The sequence below is a fragment of the Halichoeres trimaculatus genome, unplaced genomic scaffold (genome assembly GCF_033239565.1).
Source record: "Halichoeres trimaculatus isolate MK-OKI-2021-1 unplaced genomic scaffold, fHalTri1.1 fHalTri1_scaffold_8, whole genome shotgun sequence".
NCBI classification, from domain to species: Eukaryota; Metazoa; Chordata; class Actinopteri; order Labriformes; family Labridae; genus Halichoeres; species Halichoeres trimaculatus.
The window spans coordinates 3,783,186-3,804,838 of record NW_027437186.1 but is presented as its reverse complement, the minus strand read 5'-3'; the positions used below and the strand labels follow the sequence as shown (position 1 = coordinate 3,804,838).

At 42.2% G+C, this 21,653-nt stretch overlaps 1 protein-coding gene across 2 annotated transcripts in view; it reads left to right on the top strand.

Moving 5' to 3' along the window:
* LOC141794908 (uncharacterized) overlaps positions 1–21,653 on the top strand; it is a 70,309-nt gene that overhangs the window by 909 nt on the left and 47,747 nt on the right. The window contains exon 2 of one of the 2 annotated variants that reach the window (XR_012598568.1): positions 3,580–4,662. Coding sequence is in view for 1 of the 2 variants with exons in the window: in XM_074675534.1 (XP_074531635.1) it covers positions 3,580–4,651 (1,072 nt within the window). In the remaining variant the exon portion in view is untranslated. The remainder of the gene's footprint in view (positions 1–3,579; positions 4,663–21,653) is intronic. The other variant, XM_074675534.1, reaches the window with a different exon arrangement.

Here is a 21,653-nt window from a genome sequence, read left to right as displayed (position 1 = left end):
AACCTGTTGCACGAATGATCTGTGCGTGAATGGGGAATATTTTCACCGGACAAAGAACGTTATTCAGATTAATTTTATCCTCACTTAAACATTTACAGTGATTTGTTTGTAAATTTGGTCTGAAAGAAAGAAAAAAAAACTGAGTGTGACTGAAAGACTTTCTGCTTTCTCTCAGGTACTCACACTGTTAAAATGAACACAAGAACTCATCATCATATTTAAAACACCTGCAGTCTGTTACAGGGGCATGCACACACTTTTTTCAGGGCAGGGAGAAAATTTTAAAAAAAGCACAGCATGTACTTTTGCCTCCAAAGGGGGCTAGCTGTCATACTTTAACCAGCCAAGGGCGAAGCCTCCTGTGTTTTTACACCCCAAATGGGTAGTTCAGTGTGATTTAAAACCAGGAGATCACTTAAGCCTGTGTTTGGGCTCCCAAAAAGGCAGTTTATAGGAGTTTTGGCTCTAAAGAGGGCACGTCAGCACGAATTTTGGCACCCAAATGAGGAAGTTTAGTGTGTTTTGCCAACCAGTAAGGAACTTCAGCACGCATTTGGGCTCCCAAGAAGGCACACAGATGTTTTGACTCCAAAGAGGCTACCACTTTAGTATGGATTTTTGTCTCATAGAGGGCGGTTTGTGGGTTTTTCCAAGCAGGTAGGCACTTTAGCACACGTTTTTCAAATTTTATGTTGTGTGGAGGAGGGTTTTGCTTGCAGATGTCCTTTTTAACAGCTAAAGGATGGATCTGATATCACTGATGAATAAATGAGATGATCAGGAAATAGGTGACTGAACTGTGTCTCATTTAACTTTTTTTAAGCCAAATGGTGATTTCTCTCTGCTTTATCTTTTCCAGTGTGACAAGTTCCTGTTTTTCTGTTGGTCTCAGTAAGAAATGAGTCTTTGAGTTTAAAGAGTTAACAAAAAACTAAATAAACTGAATAATCAAACAGCTGATCAAGATTAAAGCTGCACACATTTGACGCATTATCGGAACAGACATGGTATTATTTTACTTTTTTTTACACAAGTGTTGAACAACCTTGATATAAAAATCATTTGTTGCTGTCAACTTAGAATAAGCCATTTTTATCCACATAGGAGCGGGCCCCTTTCTATGAAAGCCGCCATATTGAACCATTATGTTAGTGTAGCACAGTATTTATGTAGTGAGTGGCCAGGTGAGACACAGAGTGGTTGTTGTGGAGAAGGAATTTGTATTTATTGGCGCTTTAGGTGGTAAAAACCTGACAAAGGAAGGATCACACTTAACCCCATAATGCCAAACGTATCATATTTGATACATGACTTTTTCAGTCCTCCACATAAGCAGTGTGGTATTTTTTATCCTGAAAAACCTGATGTGTACAATCAGATACATGCAGTGCACAGATAAACCAACACTGGGTAGTAAGTCACTCATTAGCCGCCCTTCCAGTGACACTCTAAGACTGCCATGACTCAGGAATTGGACACGGGTGGTTTTTCAAGAAGAACTTTGCCAAGTTTAAAAAGGTTAAGGTAAGAAAAACATTACAATATTTACTGGCACATCAATAGGAACAGTTACTGGGTTCATGCAAAGTAAAATGAAAAATTCACAATAAGCGTTTGAGTAATCCGTGTTGAAGATGGCGTATCAAATTTGATACAGTGGGTATAAAAGGTCGCATAACTCTAAAACAGTCAATCGCCAAGTACTTGTATTTCATGCATTATACCTAAGATCGAGCAACATACAGTCTTTTTATTTTTAAATTACATCATTTGGTACATTTAGAGTTAAAAGCTAGGTATGAAACTTGCTGTACAGCTGTATGAAAGGATGGCCTAGATCGTTTCCCAACATGGGTAACCCGACAGAGATGCAAGCAGTGCACAGGCCACTTTGCCCATGTGTACTGTCAGAAATGCAGAGTGCATCTTTGCTTAAACAAGGAGAGAAACTGTTTTCAGGCCTTCCACCATGCAAAATAAAAGGTTGTGAACTGCAAAATGAGTAAAATACTAAAATGTTATTTTTTTCCAGGCTTCCACCCAGACAGTTCCATTGGTGGCTTTCTCACTACTGCATGATGGTAGCACTGTTTATGTTTGGAAGTACAAATTTGTTAGATTTGTTTGTGATTTATTATGTTTTTGTTTGTTCAGGAAAAAACAATCGTTGAGCATTTTGACCTGGTGTATCAAATATGGTACATATTGAAACTCAAATATGGAAAGTGATATTTGAAAATTTTGGGGGGGGCTTGTTCAGAGCGACCAATCAAGGCTCCAAGTTCAAAGAAGTGGAATTTTCTGTCAATTATTTAATGGTTTGGGCTTTACAGGGATAATGTGAGCTGGGTACTGAACTTTGTTCCTTTTATGGCTCCAACCCAACCCAGTAGCCAAAAGGGTTAATCATGTGATCAAGCTCTGATAATGCCAGTGGTGATTGGCTGAAATGTTACTGGTGGTTGCAGGTTGTTGTTGCTAACTTAGCAGCTCTGTCGTAACTTTTTCAGACTCCTACAGTGTCCTTTGGAGGGGAAAAAACAGTGACTGCCGACAAATCTGGTGGCTTTTCAGGAGTTTGGAGACATGTGAAAGCATGTGTTCATCTTCAGCACGTGCTGCTTCTCAAAGAGCTGCGCTGAGCTCAGTCCAATACAGACACCTCCTGACTCACGCAGCAGCTCCTCTTAGAGCGTGGTCACACTGGACGACCATACAGTGCCTGAGCACGCTTCAACTCTAAAGTTCAGTTCATTTGACCACTGTGACCTCAAGTGTGCTGTGCTCAGGCTCATTTCACTTCTCTGCTTTGCACGGTTCAGAGAGGTGAGCTTTTAAGCATGAGTGCGAGCATGATCCATGATGTATGCTGCAGACTGGGAAGACGACACAAATGAATCGCGCTGACACTTGTTTCTATGGTCATTTTTGGTGGTTTCAACCCCAGACAAAGCAGGATTATTCTGACATTTATAGGGAAAACTGCTCAAAGTGGAAAAATACTACAGCTGAAATAAGACTCAAGATTTGTACCGTAATTTGTTATCTCATGTTCCTTTTGTTAAAACTGACATAAAATCGGTTTCGCAAAAATCGTTCAAGAACCGGAGTCAAAGTGAAGGTATCTGTACTGGTATTGAAAATTTCTGAACGATACCAGCCGTACATGCATCACAGGAACTTCTTGTCCTCTGCTTCTTCTCTGACGGGAGGGTTGAGCAAGGCTGCAAAGTGTCCTGTATCTCCACATGAAACCTTTAATCTGCTGACTTTTCCTGCTAACTGATGAATCATTTGAAGGAAGTTGTACAGTGTTTCACTTTAAAATACCTTATTTTTTCAATTATCAGTCAAAAAATAAGAGTTCCTGTTTAAAATGCCATTCCCTCTTATCTGTGAAGCCATTGTTAGATTCTGATGTCAAAGAAATTCAAACGTTTGTCACAACAACTGCTCACACACTGACCTGTGACATTCTTCTCCCATCAAATGATTGATCCAAACAGGAGTGTGCATGTAATTCCTCTCTTTGCTCTTGCTCTGTGTGTGTGTGTGTGTGTGTGTGTGTGTGTAAAACAGGACGTGAACCAGAAACTGCAGGAGGATAACCAGGAGCTGCGGGACCTGTGCTGCTTCCTTGATGACGACCGTCAGAAGGGGAAGAAGGTGTCGCGGGAGTGGCAGCGTCTGGGCCGCTACAGCGCCGGCCTGATGAGGAAGGAGGTGGCCATCTACCTGCAGAAGCTGAAGGAGCTTGAGCAGCGGCAGGTGGACGTCATCCGGGAGAACCTGGAGCTAAAGGAGGTGTGTCTGATGCTGGAGGAGGAGAGGGCCGTGGCTGTGGCCGGAGGGGGCGGGTCTGGGCAGGGCGGTCCAGGGCGCAGGAGCTCCATTGACAGTCAGAGTAGCTTGTCTCAGCTGGGCGGCGGCGTCCCAGCACCTGGTCTGCTGCGGGACGTTGGTGATGGCAGCAGCACCTCCAGCGCTGGGAGTACAGACAGCCCTGATAACCCGCACCTGAAACCCCCTCCTGTGGGCTCCAGCAGCAGCCCTGGATCTGGCTCCAGGTGCACGTCCTCAGAGCACCACCACAAACCTGGGGAGGTGTGTGAATCCACAGGCAGGAGGCACAGCTCCACCCCAGAGTACCACACCTTTCCGCAGTCCTGCCGCCCTCGTGGTGGATCGCTTACCAACTTGGACCCTCGTGGACTCAGGGGACACAGCCCGGAGAAACACAAGTCCCCCACCAGGCTAGCATGTGACTCCCACCACCAGCCCTGCAGCTCGGACTTACTAGCCCAGAAACAGCTCTCCATGTCAGGGCAGGCGTCGCCAGGCTGTGGGAAGGGATCAGCCAAGTCCAGCCCCGAGCTGAGTCAGAGACACCGACAGGTCCACACAGCAGGGGGCGGCTGTGGGAGTCCCGAGGCCAAGCAGGCGGCCATGCTGACGCCTGAGCACCTGAGGAAAGGACGGGTGATAGTGGGGAGTCCTGAGTCTATACGGCACCACCATCACTATCAGCACAGCCCCGGGGGGGAGCACGGGAAGGGGAGGTACAGCAGCAGCTCCCCCAGCAGGGATGGAGGTCAGAGGAGGGCGGCGGCAGGAGATGACATGGCCCCCCACCACCAGAGTCTGTACAACGGTAGGCACAGGGTAATCCGTTCTCCTACTTCAATCCATACCCATCCAAAACACAGGACAGACAACACGCTGTGTGATCACTCTGCTCGCCTCACACACATCAGACACACAGGCTCTGAACTTAAAGGGAGCTTCTCCTCAAAATCACATGACAGGTGAATGGAGTCAAAAAAAGATGGCAGCCACTGAACACAAGCTTTTCCCCCTCATCCCATCACGACAGTGAGTTTAGAGTTCATCTTTAACCAGTGTCTGTGTCCCCTCATTTATCATCAGGGCTGAGGTTTTCACTGATCAGGGGTCAAAGGACAGATTCTGTGGATAGACCCTCACCGGCTCTCTGTGAAACACCTGGTGCTTGGTCTCTTACCTCAGTCACACCACATTAACCTGGGGTTTCTAGTTCACCTGTCAGTCCCATTAAGAGGGGACACAGCCATGGCTGAGGAAATAAAATCCTGAAACTTCTCAATAAAGGCCTCAGTGACTCTGGGCTAGAGGTACAGGCAGGATCTCTCAGTCAGGTCATGATCTTTCTCTTTGCCTCAGAAACTAAAATCTCAGGATTTCCAGAATCTTTCTACAGAAAAGTCTCAGTGAAGAAAAAGATTTCTTGACCCCCTGAGCGTGACATCACAGGACACACTCTGCTGTGTAAGTGTGTCTATTCCAGGGAGTACTTCATCTCAGCAACCTGGTTTAGTTTTATTATTACAGTGTGTGTCCTCCACGATGCTGCACACCTCATAGTTCAGTGTGTGTTTCCCTGTTTTCACAGAGAGATTCTGTCTCTGGGATCAAACCTCCTGGGGCTTGTTTCTCAAAGCAGGGTCTGAGGTTAACAAGGTCATGGACAGTTCCTGGACTGAAGTTATGGCCACACTTAACATTGGAAAAAAATGTAGTAAACAGTGTAACAGAGATGGGGACTTGAGTTTGCAACTCTCGAGTCTCGAGTCACACTTTAAACTTGACTTGGACTTGTGCTCAAAGGACTTCAGACTTGACTCTGGCTCGTGTTTTAGGACTCGTGAACAATCATTATGTTTTTTGCTGGCTTATTAACATTGAAGAAACTCTGACAAGCTAAATGTGATTCTCTCCTTCTTTCATTGCAACCATGGTAACCATTTTACGCATCAGGTGTGTGCCTCATGGCATCATGTGGTATCGCTTGTACATGTGATTACAACAATGGCTGCTGCTGCTGGACCATTTGTCATTACATTTAGTTCTAAAACCTTCAAACAGGACGACTCCAACAAAAGAAGTGCTGACTGCAAAGTCTGCAGGATCCAGATCAAAGATACTGGATCCACCACACCAGATTTGATCAGACACCTGAAAAGTCACCCCGATAAATCAGTCAGTTTAGCGCATATGGACGGTTAGCTCACCATTAGCTACGTAATGTTTGCTTATCTTTGTGCTAGCTTTGTAACCGATTATTTGAACAGATGAGTAAAAGTTTGCTTACTTCACTTTTGCATTGTTACATTGAGGTGTGTCGATGACGTAAAGGCAATGTTAATAATGTATGACTCGCTGCCACCATCTACTGGCTAACGCTAACCGTAGAAAAATACACAGTTATTCTGTCAGCTCACAGGCAGGTTACACTTAATTTTTGACCACTCAAGGTTAATGTTACAGATTAAACATTACCAGATTACCATTACACTGAGTTTGAAAAAGAGGACGGAGGAATGTGTCAATGGACTGTGTAATTACCGTATTTTCTGCACTACAAGGCATACTTAAAAGCCTTCAGTTTTGTCAAAAGCCGACAGTGCGCCTTATAATCTGATGCGCCTTATATATGGATCAGTATTGATTAATCATGGCTACCATAGTTAGGGGGCGTCGCCGGAGTAACAGTGGTAGGCAGTAAGAACCTGTAAAGAGGAATTCTGCTAAGTGCTAACATTAGCTCACAGGCTGGCCCGGGCTTCTTCTCTTGTTTATTGTTAGAGCAATACAGCACCCCCCAAAGCTCTGGCATGTGAACTGATCTCTGGAAACGGCTTTTGTGGACGGCAGACACGGCTTCGTCTTTACAGCTCACTTTTTTTGAAAACGGCACAGAAAATAGTTGGATAGGAAAATGTGCGGCTCCGTGTGGATGTAGCCTGAGTTTGACTGACTTATCTGACTGTTTTGTTGACATTCCCTGTAGCGCAGCTCCATCTAGTGGATGCATAACGCAACCCCAGCCACTACTGTAGCTTCTATTCTATGAGCCCTATAATGCAGTGCGCCCTGTATATGAAAACAGTTTTCAAATAGCCCATTCATTGGAGGTGCGCCCTTTACTCTGAAGCGCCTTGTAGTGCGGAAAATACGGTAAACAACACGTTGCAGAGTGTAAACCTTTACCTTTTTCGTCCACTCAACAGACAGATAGCAGCACATGACAAGCGCTCATAAGACTCATTTTTCAGAGACGACAGACTTGACTCAGACTCATAACCTGAGACTTGAAACTTGACCAAGTGTTCCCCCCACAAAGACTTGAGACTTGACTTGCACTCGTGATCAAAGTCTTGGGACTTGACTTAGACTTGCAAAAAAAAAAAGACTTGTGAACATCTCTGCAGTGTAAACAACTTCTCCTCTAGTTTAGTACTTTGCTTTTTTGATACACTGCCCCCTGCAGTTTGGGAACGAGAGCCACACAGAGTGTTAAAAAGTATGAAAAACACACAATTTCTTGTGTGCTGATTCCACGTGTGTGAAACACACCAAAAGAAAATGTTATTCACTTATTATTTATTTATTTATTTGCCTTTAACCCAACAAAGTTTGGGGTGGTGTAATTTCAGCTGTAATAACTTTGCCTCCAGCCTCTGACTCTGTCATCTGGCCCAGCAGGAGTTGGTGCCACTCTGAAACCATTATTTTATGTTTGTCTTGATGTGACTTCTCTGGTGGTCCAAGCACCAAGAACTTGACCAGACTCTGGCTCTGAACCAGCACTGGATCTGGCTTTGTTGAAATAAATTTAATCTGTTAACCAGAGCATCAGCTGTTTTTTAAAAGGTGATGAGCCCTTTCAGGTATTTTCAAAGCGTATCCCAAAGATTTGCCACAATCCCACACATGAGAAGCCACAAACTAGCAGGCTTCAGGTCAACACGTCTGCACCAGTGCCCTCACAGTCAGGAATGACCTTGGTTTAATGTACCGGAGGTTCTTCAAGGTCATGGACACAAGGGGCACCACACAGCTCAGTCCTCAGATTAAAGGAGCTGAACTGAGGGAGCAGAGGAAACACAGTGAGAGAGGAGTGGACACATCTGTGTGTGAACAGGAGGTGTGTAGGTCACACAGGTGGAGTGATCAGGGCCACACACACACTCCCACACACACACTGATGTGTTTAAGGAAAGAGAGTGACGTGTTATGAATGAGCAGGAGTTTGAAATGCATGATGGAATGAGAAGTCAACATGTAGTGAAAGTGTGTGTGTGTGTGTGTGTGTGTGTGTCTGTGTGTGTGTGTGTGTGTGTGTGTGTGTGTGTGTGTGTGTGTGTGTGTGTGTGTGTGTGTGTGTGTGTGTGTGTGTGTGTCTAACTAGCTCATGTGTGACAGTTTCTCCTCCTCTGATATGCACACATTGATTTTCCCTCGTGCTGGCTGTAAAAGGCTTCTTTCTGACAGCGGGGGGGGGGCACATGTCAGGCTCTGACGTGACGAAGGAGACCTGAAATACTTCCTCTCTGTCTTTAGTCTTTAAGCCTGACTTTTCTGATTCTGCTGCCTTAAATATTCTCGAGCACTCCTCTGAGGTGCTTCTGGTCATGTTTTTCTGTGTTTGCGTCTCTGAGTGTGATCTCTGAGTGTGATGAGTCGTCGTGTTGTGTTCAGGTACCGTCTATTGAATGGGTGAGTTGGAATGAGTTGGATTTGGGGTTGTTTGAGCCAGGTTCTGTGTATTTCTGTGTTCCTGCAGCATCTTTGTGCAGGACTGTTGGTTGTTCATACATGATGCTTTATGCAGTATGCAGTGCTTAAAGGGGCTGTTACACTGCAGAGCCCCAGAGCCCCCCTGGGGGGAATCCACTGTGCACTTACACACCAGTATGAGTCTATCATAAATCAACTGCTGGCTGCACTGCAGCACAATGCGTCCACACAACTGAGAGCTGTTGTCTGACATGAAGTGAATGTGATATCATGATGAGATCTGGACTAACAGCCAATCAGAGGAGTTTTTAGATCCACTGTCTGTTGTAAAGTCTTCCTTAGCTCAGGGTCAAAGTAAGATCAGATATGGGAGAAAAAAGGCCGTTCTATAGGACACATCTATTCAACTCAGCTCTATGATCCTATAGATCTGTGCATTGTTTCGAGGCAGAGTGAAAATCTCATGAAGGGAGACAAACAGCAGCTCAGCATTTTGGAGGGATTTCACTTCTTTCTTCAACAACAGAAGTTTGATACCTCACCAACAATGGTTAAACTAATCAATTTAAATAATAATACACACACTTTGAATACATTTTTGAATATTTTGCTTTTTAAAGAAATTAATTTTGTAGTTGTGTCTGGTTTGTAGGGGAATGTCAGTTCATGGGTTGTCTAATGTTCTTTTCTACATTTTTTGGCATTTAATATCTGCTGATACTGTGTCCAGATCCAATACTTGTGTGTGTGTTTTGTGTGTGGATGGACTGAAAAGAGCAGCTACACTATGTCTTGAGCATACTAACCCATTGATGTTAAGGCATTCAAGGTGCAGTTTGTTTTGGTGGGGGGCAGAGGTTGCGTTAAACGTTTATATTCTGTCTTTGACTGAATTTTTTGAGCAAGGACCAAAAATCTCCAATAGACGGGTCCTATAAAGTGGGACAGTACTGCACCAAAAGAAATGCACTTGGCAGGTCTTTGAATTTACTTTGAAGATGAATGCTGATCTGGGCTGAGAACTCTGTGTCACATGGGGTCCGTGGCACGCACTGATACTCTGTGCTCCACACTGTCCCGTGTTCCTTTTCACACATCATCATCAGAGTCTCATATACTCTGCATTCCCTCCTTGCTCACGATATCAAAATGCCATCACAAAAAAAACTAGTAAAGCACTCAGAGAGCGCAGACCTCCGCCAAGCAAATTATGATTGTCACAGAACACTTTAGTCCTCCTTTAATGTTATACTCCCTTTCAGCAGACTGTCTGCTGCAATTTGGTGTTAGTTACAGGCTTTTACCACAATTTGTTACCTGACAGTGGCCACGGTTACATGAGGAGTTTTTCATCTTTCCACATGGAATCTGAATGACTTTTCTGAAAACAAAAGCAGACATGGAAAGGAATATTCCAATCTCTGGTCTACATGCGCCGCTATAATCAAACAGAATAATCAATGGGAATTGCGCCAAAAATCATAAACATCACATAATTTATCAAGCTGGAGGACGACAGTTTGTTTATCACGGTTTTGCAATACTCTGTATTGCAACTTTTTTGTCCATCCAGTCTTGGAATTATGCTCAGTTCTTTCAAAGTTTGGATCAAAAACAAACTTTCCGCAGCAGTCCAGTGCTGACCGCCCGCCGCCATTTTTAAAATTGAGGAATGTCTCTAGTTGCATCTTACGTCATATCTGAGCATGTGCTGAAAGAACGCACCATGACAGCTTTCCATTTGAGTGGATACATGATACCTCAATTGGTTTGGGGAAAGGAATATTCCACCCCTGTGAAACCGATTGAATGTCCATTTGGATTGGCACTTTTCTTTCTGAATGTGGTGTATATAAAGGTTAAAATCTTTCCGTTTGAGCAAATAAACCAAATGCAAGTGGAATGTTTGGGTCCATGTATACATGGCTACTGTTGAAAATGATGATGACCCAGTACACATTTTATATTCCGATGTTAGTATCCAGCATATTGCCAGGATCTGGATTATTCTTTTACATCTGTCAGAATTTATGGTTACTTTATCTTGTCTTTGTTTTGCAAAGCAATCCGACCATTTATCGTGGAGTTATATACACATGTGGCCCTATGTCACGTTGATACAGAATCCTACAAAGATCCTAGATCCAGACAATGACCCGGATCACTTTCAAAATTTTTTCACTTCTTCTCTATCACATTTTGAATATTTTCTGAAAATTTCATGAAGACTCGTTGGTTAGTTTTTGAGTCATGTTGTTCACAGACAAACAAAAAAACAAACAAACAAACAAACAGACGCACAAACTCCCCCAAAAACATAACCTCCTTTGTGGACATAATCACTGTCCATAGTATGTAGAACACAGACAGCAGGTCCATACAATGTGGAACAGAGGCAGCTGGTTTGTGCCATGTGGAGCACGAACAGTGTGCTTTCTTATTAAAAATGCCAACCAGGTTTTTTCTTTTGTTTTTATGGGATCAGTCTCAGGGTGGTTTTCAGCTTGCTTAAATTTACTGTTAATGCCATTGGTTTGAGATGCATATAAATCAATTTATCTTTACTTTATTTGTTATAAATGAGTTGGACAAACTTATTTTGTTATATTGCATGGATTTACTAAGTTTGATTTGAGGCCACATATATTTATTGGATGGAAATTCTGCCAACAGTTTGAGTTCATCCAAAGAGTGTTTTTTAGTGTAGTTGGTAATTTCGGGACCTGTCATGAGTTTAGACGAAGGAAACCCCACAAAATATGTGCTTTATGGAGACGAACTGAGCTGCACTCCTTGGTGAAAACATGATTTTAGACACAAATGGGACTATCTCATGTTTTTCCCTTTTAAAAAAAAAAAAAAAGTTTGTTTTTCCACAAAGTGGATTACACCTCAAATGACTTGATCCATCTTAAACTCAAAAAGAACCAAAATAATCTGTGCAGGACATCCCTAGTGGAAAAGTCTGTTTTGTGTTTGATACCCCCCCCCAACACCCAGTCTTTGCGAAGTGAGTATCTGCTGTTAAGATGGACTCAAACCAAGTCAGCCTTAATAAACTAGAGGTCAGCATTTGGAAAAGCTGAAGCTGTAAATGTAACAGCAGGCGTTGTGTTGATGTTTAGGTCTGTGGACACATAAATCTGTTTAAAGTTATTCAGGGTCTGATGTGCATACAGAACATTTTGAAAAAATCCTTTTATGAGTTCAAAAAAGGATGTTTTCGTGTTTATAGAAATAAGTGTTGAGAGGTATTTAAAAGGTTGACAATGACCTTTGAGTTTGTGGAAAAGCTGTAATATTATTATAATTTATTTATTTATTCATTCAGTTTAATCTAATTTAAATGTATTTTTATTTTTATTTTTTTATTTATTTTTCTACCTCTCGGTTATCTCTCCTTTATATGGTTGTGGGTATTGCCACAAATTTTGTATGTTTGCAGAACTGTAAATAATTCCTTATTAAGTTTTAACTATGATTTATTAACTGAGATCTGTAGATAGAAATGAGCAAGCAGAATAAAAATGTAAAAAAAAAACAAACAAAAACAAACAAACAAACAAACAAACACCAGAGTTTGAAATGTGAGTTGATAGTTATTGAAAAAGGTCACTGTAGACATGGCAGCTCTTCACCCAGCACAGTGTCCACTGTGATACTGAACAGATGCTGACCAGCGGAGGCTGCTGGTATTGGGTGTTTGCTAATGTGTCTATTTTTAGCTGCAGGAGCCAATGACAGAGTGTTGATGTTCTATTTCCTGCAGCCAGAGACACTTAAGGAACAAGTCCAGTGGTCCTGGCTAACATTACAAACTCAACATCAGCACTGCATTCACTGCTTTGTTCCAGAGGAGCTCCTCAGTCAGGGTCGTGAGGTCATTTCCAAAGGCTCAGATTTATCTGGATGGCTTTTTGAAAAAATGAAGCTTAGAGAGAGCAGGTAGGGTACTGTGCATTGAAAAAAAGACATCTGTGATTATTTGTTAGCAGAGGTATTAGCACAGGCAGTGTGAAACTTAGACTACAAGCAACATTAATGTGGATAATGAATTCAGACATATAAATGTTCCATGTCATGGCTTTAACACATAACCACAGGTGGACTATAACCTGGAGCAGATGTGATGTCTTTATATTTCCTGCCTCGTCTCAGCCTGTGTCTCCATCAGGAACTCCAACATGACCGTGTTGCTGCTGTTCTATAGACCTCCAGCTGCAGTAATGATTTCTATAGTGCTGAGTCTGACTGCTCTATATCACAGCTGAGGCCAAAGGAAATAGTTTTGTACCTCGTGGGATCCCTGACTCAGCTGTTAGCAGGAAACAATAGTGTCTGGATGTACTGATTGCAGGGGCGATTCAGCTGCAGCTCATTTGAGTTATAGATTTTATTTCTTTATTTACATATTGCTGCATGACCAGAGAACTCCCCTGGCACTGGTATCTGTATTGAAATATAGACATCTGATAAGGTAGCTTGTAGTTGGACTGAAGACGTTTTCTGAGCATGCTGGAAATGCTGGATGTAATGTAACTTTGTGGACATGTTGAATGTTGCTGTAAGGATTGTCTCTGGTTTCTGGAGCCAGCCTAAAGTGGACACTTGAGGAACTAAGTTTTTGGTTTCAGTACAGCCTTCATGTTTCTTGCCTGGAGGTTGCTGCTTGGTTTGTTGAGCTCAGTGGCTTTGTTATAGAGCCAAGAGATGACTCTAGTTTGTTTTACTGAAAATAAATATGGCATTGAAAAATGTATTTTAAAAAATTATAATGGCATCAATACAGGTAATTACATTTACAACATTTTGCTGAAGTTAAAAACATTGACTTCAAATTTTATACATAATTTCACTTGAATAACTTTTTTGCATTCTGATGTTTTTGAATGAAAATGATATTTTTTTATTTAATGTCACTTTTTTATTTTATTTTTTAAATCAATGACAGGGCCGGGAGAAATGTGAGTTTTCATTTGTGCACTTGCTGGGATTAATATGAGCCATGACAGCATACAAACATATTGACAATCCATACCAATCCAAGTGTTGACAAATCCATCTGCAGTGAAATGAAGCACCATCAAAACCAGCTCAGGCTGACATTCCTCCATACCAACAGGTTAACTGCAGTGCTGGCCTGTCTTCTCTTTCTATGGCCTCATCCATGTTGAATGGCCTTTGTTGTTGTTGTCTCACTGCTATCTACTGGTCTGGATGTGTAGTTAAATTAGTTGTATTTTTTCCCCTTACATCCTTGGCCTGATTTGGATACCTTTTAGGGAATTTCAGGCAGAAACAGACTAACAAACTAACAAAAGGCTCCAGGAACTGTTTTTTTTTTCCTGGAAGAGTAGTTCCAGAAGCAATGAGTTCCTGGAACTACTGGTCAAAAAGCAGCTATAATCAGGTGAAGCTAGTTAAACACTGAACATAATGCAGAAAAAGAGAAAAGTTTCCTGATCACATCAGAATACCATAGAAACAGAAAAAGTACACTTTGGTCAAATATTTCAGGTAAAGCGAGATGACCTTTAAACCAGCAGTTTGTTTCACCAACCTCATCCTCTCCTCTTCTCCTCGCCTCCTGTGGCTACCATCTCTTGAAACCTGCTTGACCCTGCTCTCTTTGACTTCTGGCAAGCCAAGCAGCTACCATCGAGTGTTAATCCATAAATTATCTTAAATGAAAACACAAACCTTCAACATATCCTTTGATCTTCATAAAATAAAGTTTAAACTTGTATTTTGTCAACAGTCCTACAGATAAAAATGTAAATCCTGATGGTCTCAGATAAGACCGCTCAGACTGCTGCTGAGTCAGAGAACAGTACAGATTGTGTTGGTTGTGTCTAAATGTTTAGATTTCATAGAAATGAAAATTTGTCTGGAGAGGAAAAAATTAACAACTCTAAGAGAAACTGTGGGAAGCAGAAAAAAAAGGAATATTATGAACAATAAATAAATGTTCCACTCTCCATAAATTAGCAAGTTTAAAGACTGTTTCTTTGGCGGAAAGTTTCCAAACACCTGTTTAAAGCTTTGTTTAATATGAGAAATAATTAAGGTTTATTAGTGCCTGGCTTCTCAACAAATGAGTCATATCTGAACACTTCTGTTTAAAAACAAGCTGAGACATTAAAACACTGATGCCCATTCCCACATCTGAATAAATCTGCTGTTACATCCAGGAGTTTGTTTCAGGATTAATTCAGTCACTGTCATTTATTGCTAAATGCTAAATGCTAAATGGTAAATGCTAAACAAAAGGAAGAAGTGCTTGGATTACTGCAGCTTCTGCATTAAACAAAAACAAACTGTAATAATTTAAATACACACAAATGAGACAAAAGGTAAGAAACCGAGTTCCACACTGAGAAGTTAGGGGTGTATGTTACCTTGCTCAAGGGAAACCATCTCAGGAAATTATGCTGACAACTTTCCAGCATTCAGTCCAATCCCCAATCTTGGTCCTTGCCGGGACTTGAACTAGCAACCCTTCTTACAGAGCTAAGTGGACTGAGCTACTGCTGCCCCAAAACCTGTAAAAAATAAAGCTTCTCTAAGATCTGATGGGCATCAAAAACTGAGGTCTGCCAACAGCTCCACTCCAGACAGACCTCCAGAGGGCTAGCCAATCAGAGGGAAGAGGGTTTGTGGAACAGGGAACCTTAAAGTGATACTCCGGGATGGAACAAGTTGGGTCCTATCACAAAGTTTAGGGCATAAATTACCCCTACAGCAGTCTAGTTGTCATTGTGTCTCTTTGTCCTGGCAGACTACCTGCGTTTGTTTATATCTGGCACGCCGCGCGCGGACTGATACACTAAGCGGCAAGCACCTCATAGCCAGCTGTGGCTCTGCAGCGGAGGTAGCACCGTTTTACGCCACGATGAGAACTAGAGCCTTATTTAGCTGTGTTTGAGCTAAATAAAAGTGTGAATGCAGACCGATATGAGATTTTTCCGGTGGGAGTCCGTTTATTTGTGTTTTTGGTCAAGTAAAATAAGGCCCCGTCTGAGTGCAGAGGAAACCGGCAGAGGAGCAGGTAGGGGGTGTTTGGTGCGTGCGCCCTGGGCTTCTGCTGCACAAAAACACTGCTGTAGGGGTAATTTCTGCCCTAAACCTTGTGATAGGACCCAACTTGTTCCATCCCAGAGTATCACTTTAAAGAGACGGCAGCTAAAATGAAGCGTTTAAGACTGAGGCTGAAATAAGGGTTTTACAAAGTCCAGTTCCACCTAGTCCTGTCAGTTAAGTTTGGTAGGGGGTGGATCTGTAAAGCCTGATCCTGTTTGTGTTTCCACAGCCAACTGGGTCCCTCTTGTTAGGTTGCGTGTCAGTTAGATGCTGATAGTTTCAACCGCAGATTGAAGCTGTTTCGAGACGCCATTTTTCAAACAAAAAGGACGTCTTCTCAAATTTGTCTGGAGATTTAAACATGGCAGGGTTATGTGATGTTCCTTATCACCACTGTCGCACAGGAAGTAAATATTTTTTCAACCAAACAACAGACTGCAGTGTTCCTAGCTCCACCTTCTGGGGGCGGATCAGTATGTCTGGCACCACAACAGAAGGGTGCCAAAAAGTGGGACAGTACAGGTTGGTAATTTTGGGACCTGTCACGGTTTTAATTAAAAAAAAAAAAATGCCACAAAATGTGTGCTGTACAGAGACAAACCTGAACTGAACCACCTGGTGGGCCTTGGAGCACCAGTGAGCGAAAAACAGATTTTTTTTTTTTTCAGCATAAATCATGTAAAAGCAAATCAAACTGCTATGGGGGCCCGGAGGGATAGAACAAAGACGAAAACTCCCTCTTTAAATCCTGTTAGCTATTTAGCTCTTTTCCTTGAAACCCTGATTTATAATCATAAATAGCTTGATAGAAAAGAAATCCCTTTTCCTCCCGTTCCAGTATCAGACAGAAGTACAAAACTTTATTCAAAGAGAGAATTATCCAAAGAAAAAAAATTCTCCCTGTCAACTTCACTTTAACTGCCTAACTTTACTAGCAGAGCTCTAACAGGGACTGGCTGTGTGTGTGTATGTGTGAGTGTGTGTAAAACTAGTCTTCATATTCTCATTTCACCCTGTAGGTAATAAAAGGCGTCAGCATACAGGAACTCAGATCAGTGAAAGTCTCCTCACAGAGCCTTAAACCATCAGAAAGTGAATCCTGGTATTGATTGAAGAACCACTCGTGCATCCTGAATCTGCTTTGCAACCTTCTCTGCAGCGCTTCACCTCCCAGCTCCCTCCTTCATCTGTCTCCTCTAACTTTTCCTTCATTCCACTTTCATTTCCTTTCCGAGAACATCCCCTGCCTCCGGACCAGAGCGGCAGCAGCATGTAATACCTTTCCTCTGCAGCTCAGCTCTTGTTGCTGCCCCGCACAGAGTCGGTGTAAATCTTCATTAAGTTGCTTCCATCAAAGGCCGGCGCTTTTACAAATTGAGGTCATTAACTTCCGTGGTCATCCTGCACCGCGGCCTTTGTGCACTAAATAATTGAAAAGGCCCCGTGTGATTCTCTCCTTTTATAGGAGCTCTGCTCATATCAATACACGCTGCTTCAAAAAGGAATGTGACCCTTAGGCTGTCTGCCTGGATTAACTCGGCCTGAGATGAAACTGGTCCTTTCATGATGTACCTGATTTTATTCACATGATTAAAGATGGATGTCCAGAAGAAAAAAAAAAAAAAAACTAGTAGAGTGATGATTGATGACTTTATCAGTGGGATTAGACTGGGCTGCACGGATTCCTCGACTCAATTACACCGTCTATAAAAATCCATCAGTGCGAATTTTAGTTGTTGAAGTGTCATATGATGTTTCTTTTTCTTTTGTTGTCATATAGTGAAACCAAATACCAGGCGGTAAATGCTCATCTGTATGATGGTGGGTACTAAATTGAACACAGTTTAGTGTTCATGTTTATACATTGAGAATTAAATATGTTTAATTGAAAAACTTTGAGGTTTTATTGTTAAAAAATAATAATATTTATTACCACATAAACACACAAAAACACCCAAAATTGGTGTGGTTAGGTACAGACTGCCAGGTACTGGGCATCACCATATTGTTTCAGTTATCCATCCTGATCTGTAACTGCAGGTCTCTTCATAAGGTGCTGTTTTATTTGATACTCTCATGGAAAAGATGTGCTTGTTTGTACAAATGGCAAAAAAATGGATCAGAGGTATACATGAGCCAGGTTAACTGGCCTAAAGAGCGTTAAATCTAATAGAGGTATACCCCACCATTACAGGCGCTAACAGCAGGATTACAGCGCCTGTTCAGATGTTTAAAGGTGGATGTCGAGCAATGCGTTACCGTTTGAGACAAAATATGCAAAGACAATAGACAAACTTTTGGAAAGGTGGCAATCTGCAGCCATACAGCAAATTTAGATTTAGGAAACACAACATTTTTTCAGTGAACAGATGAGACAAGGGAGACAGTCAAAGTCTCCAACCAGCGAGGCTCGCTGCTGTCAGCTTAACAAGTTTGATTCACTCTTTGCTTTAATGCGTCTGGGTCCTTCAAGATGTGTGTGGTGAAATGTTGGAGTTCATAAACTGCTCAAAGATTTTTCCATGGAGGTACTGGGGCATTCCTGCGGTGCTTGTTCCTCAAAGCAGCTTTCATATTACTGACTTTATTATCGAGGTTTTCTTCTGTGCGCTTGGAAACACCACATGCATTTACTCTGTTCAATGTTGCCAAACTTTCTCTTTCTCTTTGTTTACCTGATTGACTCACTGATAACAGCTGTTTGTGTATTCTTGCAATAAAATCTCCATTTCTCCAGCTAAATTTTTTTTTCTTGATCTTCTCTCAGTCACACTGTGACCACTCCCCAGGCTTACAGCTGTTTGTGAGTGATAGGCATGCGCAGTTCGAATATTTGATGGGTTTTCCAGGAGGTTCCCCTTAAGTATGATGTAATCTGCAGCTGGGTCGCTTTCATGGTGTCATTAGTTAACTGGCTGATTATTTGCAGTTGTGCATGTGGCTAATGCTGTAGCCAAACGGGTCGTTCCATAACAGGTTAGCACGTTAGGACCAAGCGGCAACCTCCGGTCTAAGAATATGGGACAATGTGGAAGTTGTAAAATCTGCTGTTTCTCAAGTGTTCGCTTGAGGCTTGCTCTGGAAATACAGAGTCACAAACACACTAGGCCAAAAAAAAAAATGTTTTCAAAGCAGAAATTTACTTTTTTACAGTCTGGTTCAAAAAAACATCTCCTGTCTGAGTCGGAAATTTTACTATAGGCTAATTTTTTTCTAACTCGGCTGTTTAGAGGATATTAAGATCGTGAACTTGCCAATCAGAAGCGCAGCTCAGGGTCACGTGACTGACAGGCGCCCTATAGCTGTACACAAAGCCATTGTCACTACCAATATGGCCGCTAAAGCTGATGTGCTTCATTATCCGTTTCAGAAACAGATGAGTGATGTCAGGGAGAGTAAGTCTATGTTTTATACACTCTGTGGTTAGGAATAATGGTCCCGTGTGTTTAATGACTGAACGTGCATACAGGCCCTGGACAGAAAACATGAGACAATGCATGTTTATAGTTTAACAATGGTCGAAACGTGTGTCGCCTCCGAGCTTTAACAAACAGAAAATGAAAGTGAAATCAGTACACTGTCTTTCAATCAGTTAAAGGTAACTACTGACACATGTCAACTAAGACAGCACACTTAAGTGAACTTCTGTCTTGTGCTTTCTCTATCGTCTAACTCCAGTCCACTGAGCCCCGTCCATTTTTTGACTCATTTATCCCAGAGCTAAAGACTGAATCTGAGAGAGGTGTCACAGGAGCAAAACTCACGCCATCCTCTTGTGAATCAGGCTGCGAGGATTTGATTCTGCAGATGGAAAGGTGTGTTGAATCCTGATGGTTCTTCATTGCTGCGCAGAAATTTGTCTGAATCTTCACATTTCCCTTTGTGACAGCTCCTTTTGGGGAATAATGAGTCACATCAGTTTTTCTCACACGCTGGTCTGAGATACAGCATCTTTTTGTGGCGGTGCCGTTCTCCTGAGCCCAGCTGGGGCTGTTGCCAGTCCTGAGTGGATATGTGCTGAATCAGATTGGAAGAATTAGCGTGCAAACCTCATTAGGCTCCTTACACAGCCAGAACCCAAAGCAGGCTCCGGCATAAATGACTGTTGATTCGTCTTTGTTCATCACAGAGGACGAGAACACACGATTCTCCTCGCCTCATTTAGAGCCCAACATCTCTCCTGATTGAAGCATGCGTGGCAGAGCTAATGACACACACACACACACACACACACACACACACACACACACACACACACACACACACACACACACACACACACACACACACACACACACACACAGCCTTATTCAAAATGTAAGCACAGACAGTTTAATGCTCATTTACGGGACCATATACTCTCACACAAGCACACGGTAACACGTGGAGGCCATTAGAGTCTCTACACACTCCTCTGACACTCACACGTATCCCTCTGGGAGGAGGGAGACAGAGGGTGGGCTCCACTCTCCAGTCAGGGTGCTCATTAGACAGCTGAAGATGTGATACGTTGTGACTCCCTCTGACTGCTCCTCCCATGCCATGAGAGCGAGAAGGTGACTGGAGTGTGTCTGCAGCTCTTTGCAGTATCATCAGCTGTCTGTCACTGCTGGAGACAGGAAGGAGCAGCTCTTTAATGTAAACGGAACATGCATGTTCAGCGGATCTGACACAAGGTCTGAGGGGCTGTTTCATCACCATTATATCCCCCAAATTCAGAGCAGAAGTTGGTGATGTTTCTCTTTCTGGAAGAAGGATGAATAGTGGATGATGGATATTATGACCAGTCAGAGAGTTTTCTTGAATTCATCAGAAGTGTATAAATCAGGCTCAGCTTCACCTCCCTGCCTGTTAGTTATGTTAAGTTAGCATTGCTTACAGAGTAGGGGGGTGGGGGTATGTAACAAATCAGCAACCACTGTGGTAAAGACTTTAGGATAACTGCACCATTCTGTCAAAAAGTATGAATCGCATTTTTTTGGTTAGTATTAAGATCACGAATCTCTGGCACAATTTCTTTCAAAAATGTTTATTGCACTGATGAACTTTCAGAAAACAAAATAAGAACATTCAAATGGTCACAGGGATGGGTATTGATAAGATTTTATTGAAAGCAATGCCTTTATTGATTCTGCTTGTCAAACTGATTCTTTATGGATTCCCTTGTCAGTTTCCTGTGTCAACATTTTGTTTCGTTCATAGGTAAATAAATTTGAAATTGGCCAATTAATCTTGATATCTCTGATTATGAATAAAAATAAGTAAAACTCGTACATCACATAATATTAGTGTATTGTTTTGTTGCTGCAGTAACTTTTCTTCTCTTTTCCTGTCTAAAAACATTGACCTGTGAGGATTTTGACATTTGGAGTTTTCAGTGTTGTTAACAAAGACTAACTGTGATGTGTTTCTATGGTGAAAGTAAAAATCTGCTTTAAAACCAAAGTTTTATTGATGGATGCTAACCACTAGCACAGCAATGCAATTTCCCCTCTATGTTAGCAACAAGCTAGCGCTCAGTTTTCTGTACTGTTTTTGGTACATTTGGAGTTATGTAACATGCTGAATGTTGACTGTCTTAGCAAACTGTTATCATCTGGTAAGCTAAGCTAGCTGGGGAAGAATAGATGACGTAAGGTCCGGCTGCTCCCAAGTCATTCAAGTAAAGTGTACAGCCAGCAGCAGGTTGAAGGAGAAGGCAGCACCCCCACCACCCCCTCTACACATCACTCACAGGCAGACCAGTCCTCTTCACTCCACATGTCCCTCTCAGCTGCAGCCAGAGCAGACAACTGCATACAAAAGAATGGTGCATGTGTGGGTCTCTTCTGGGTCATTTTTGTCAGTTCCAAGCCTGGATAGAGGAGGAGGTTTTGAAACTTAGACATTAAAAAAAAATTAACAGGAGAAAGTTTATTAGTAGTTGTAAACACTGTTTTTTTTTTTTTTAATGTTTTTAACAGTTACATATAAATGGCTTATTATGTAAATTAGATAATGGTGTCAATCAGTGACTT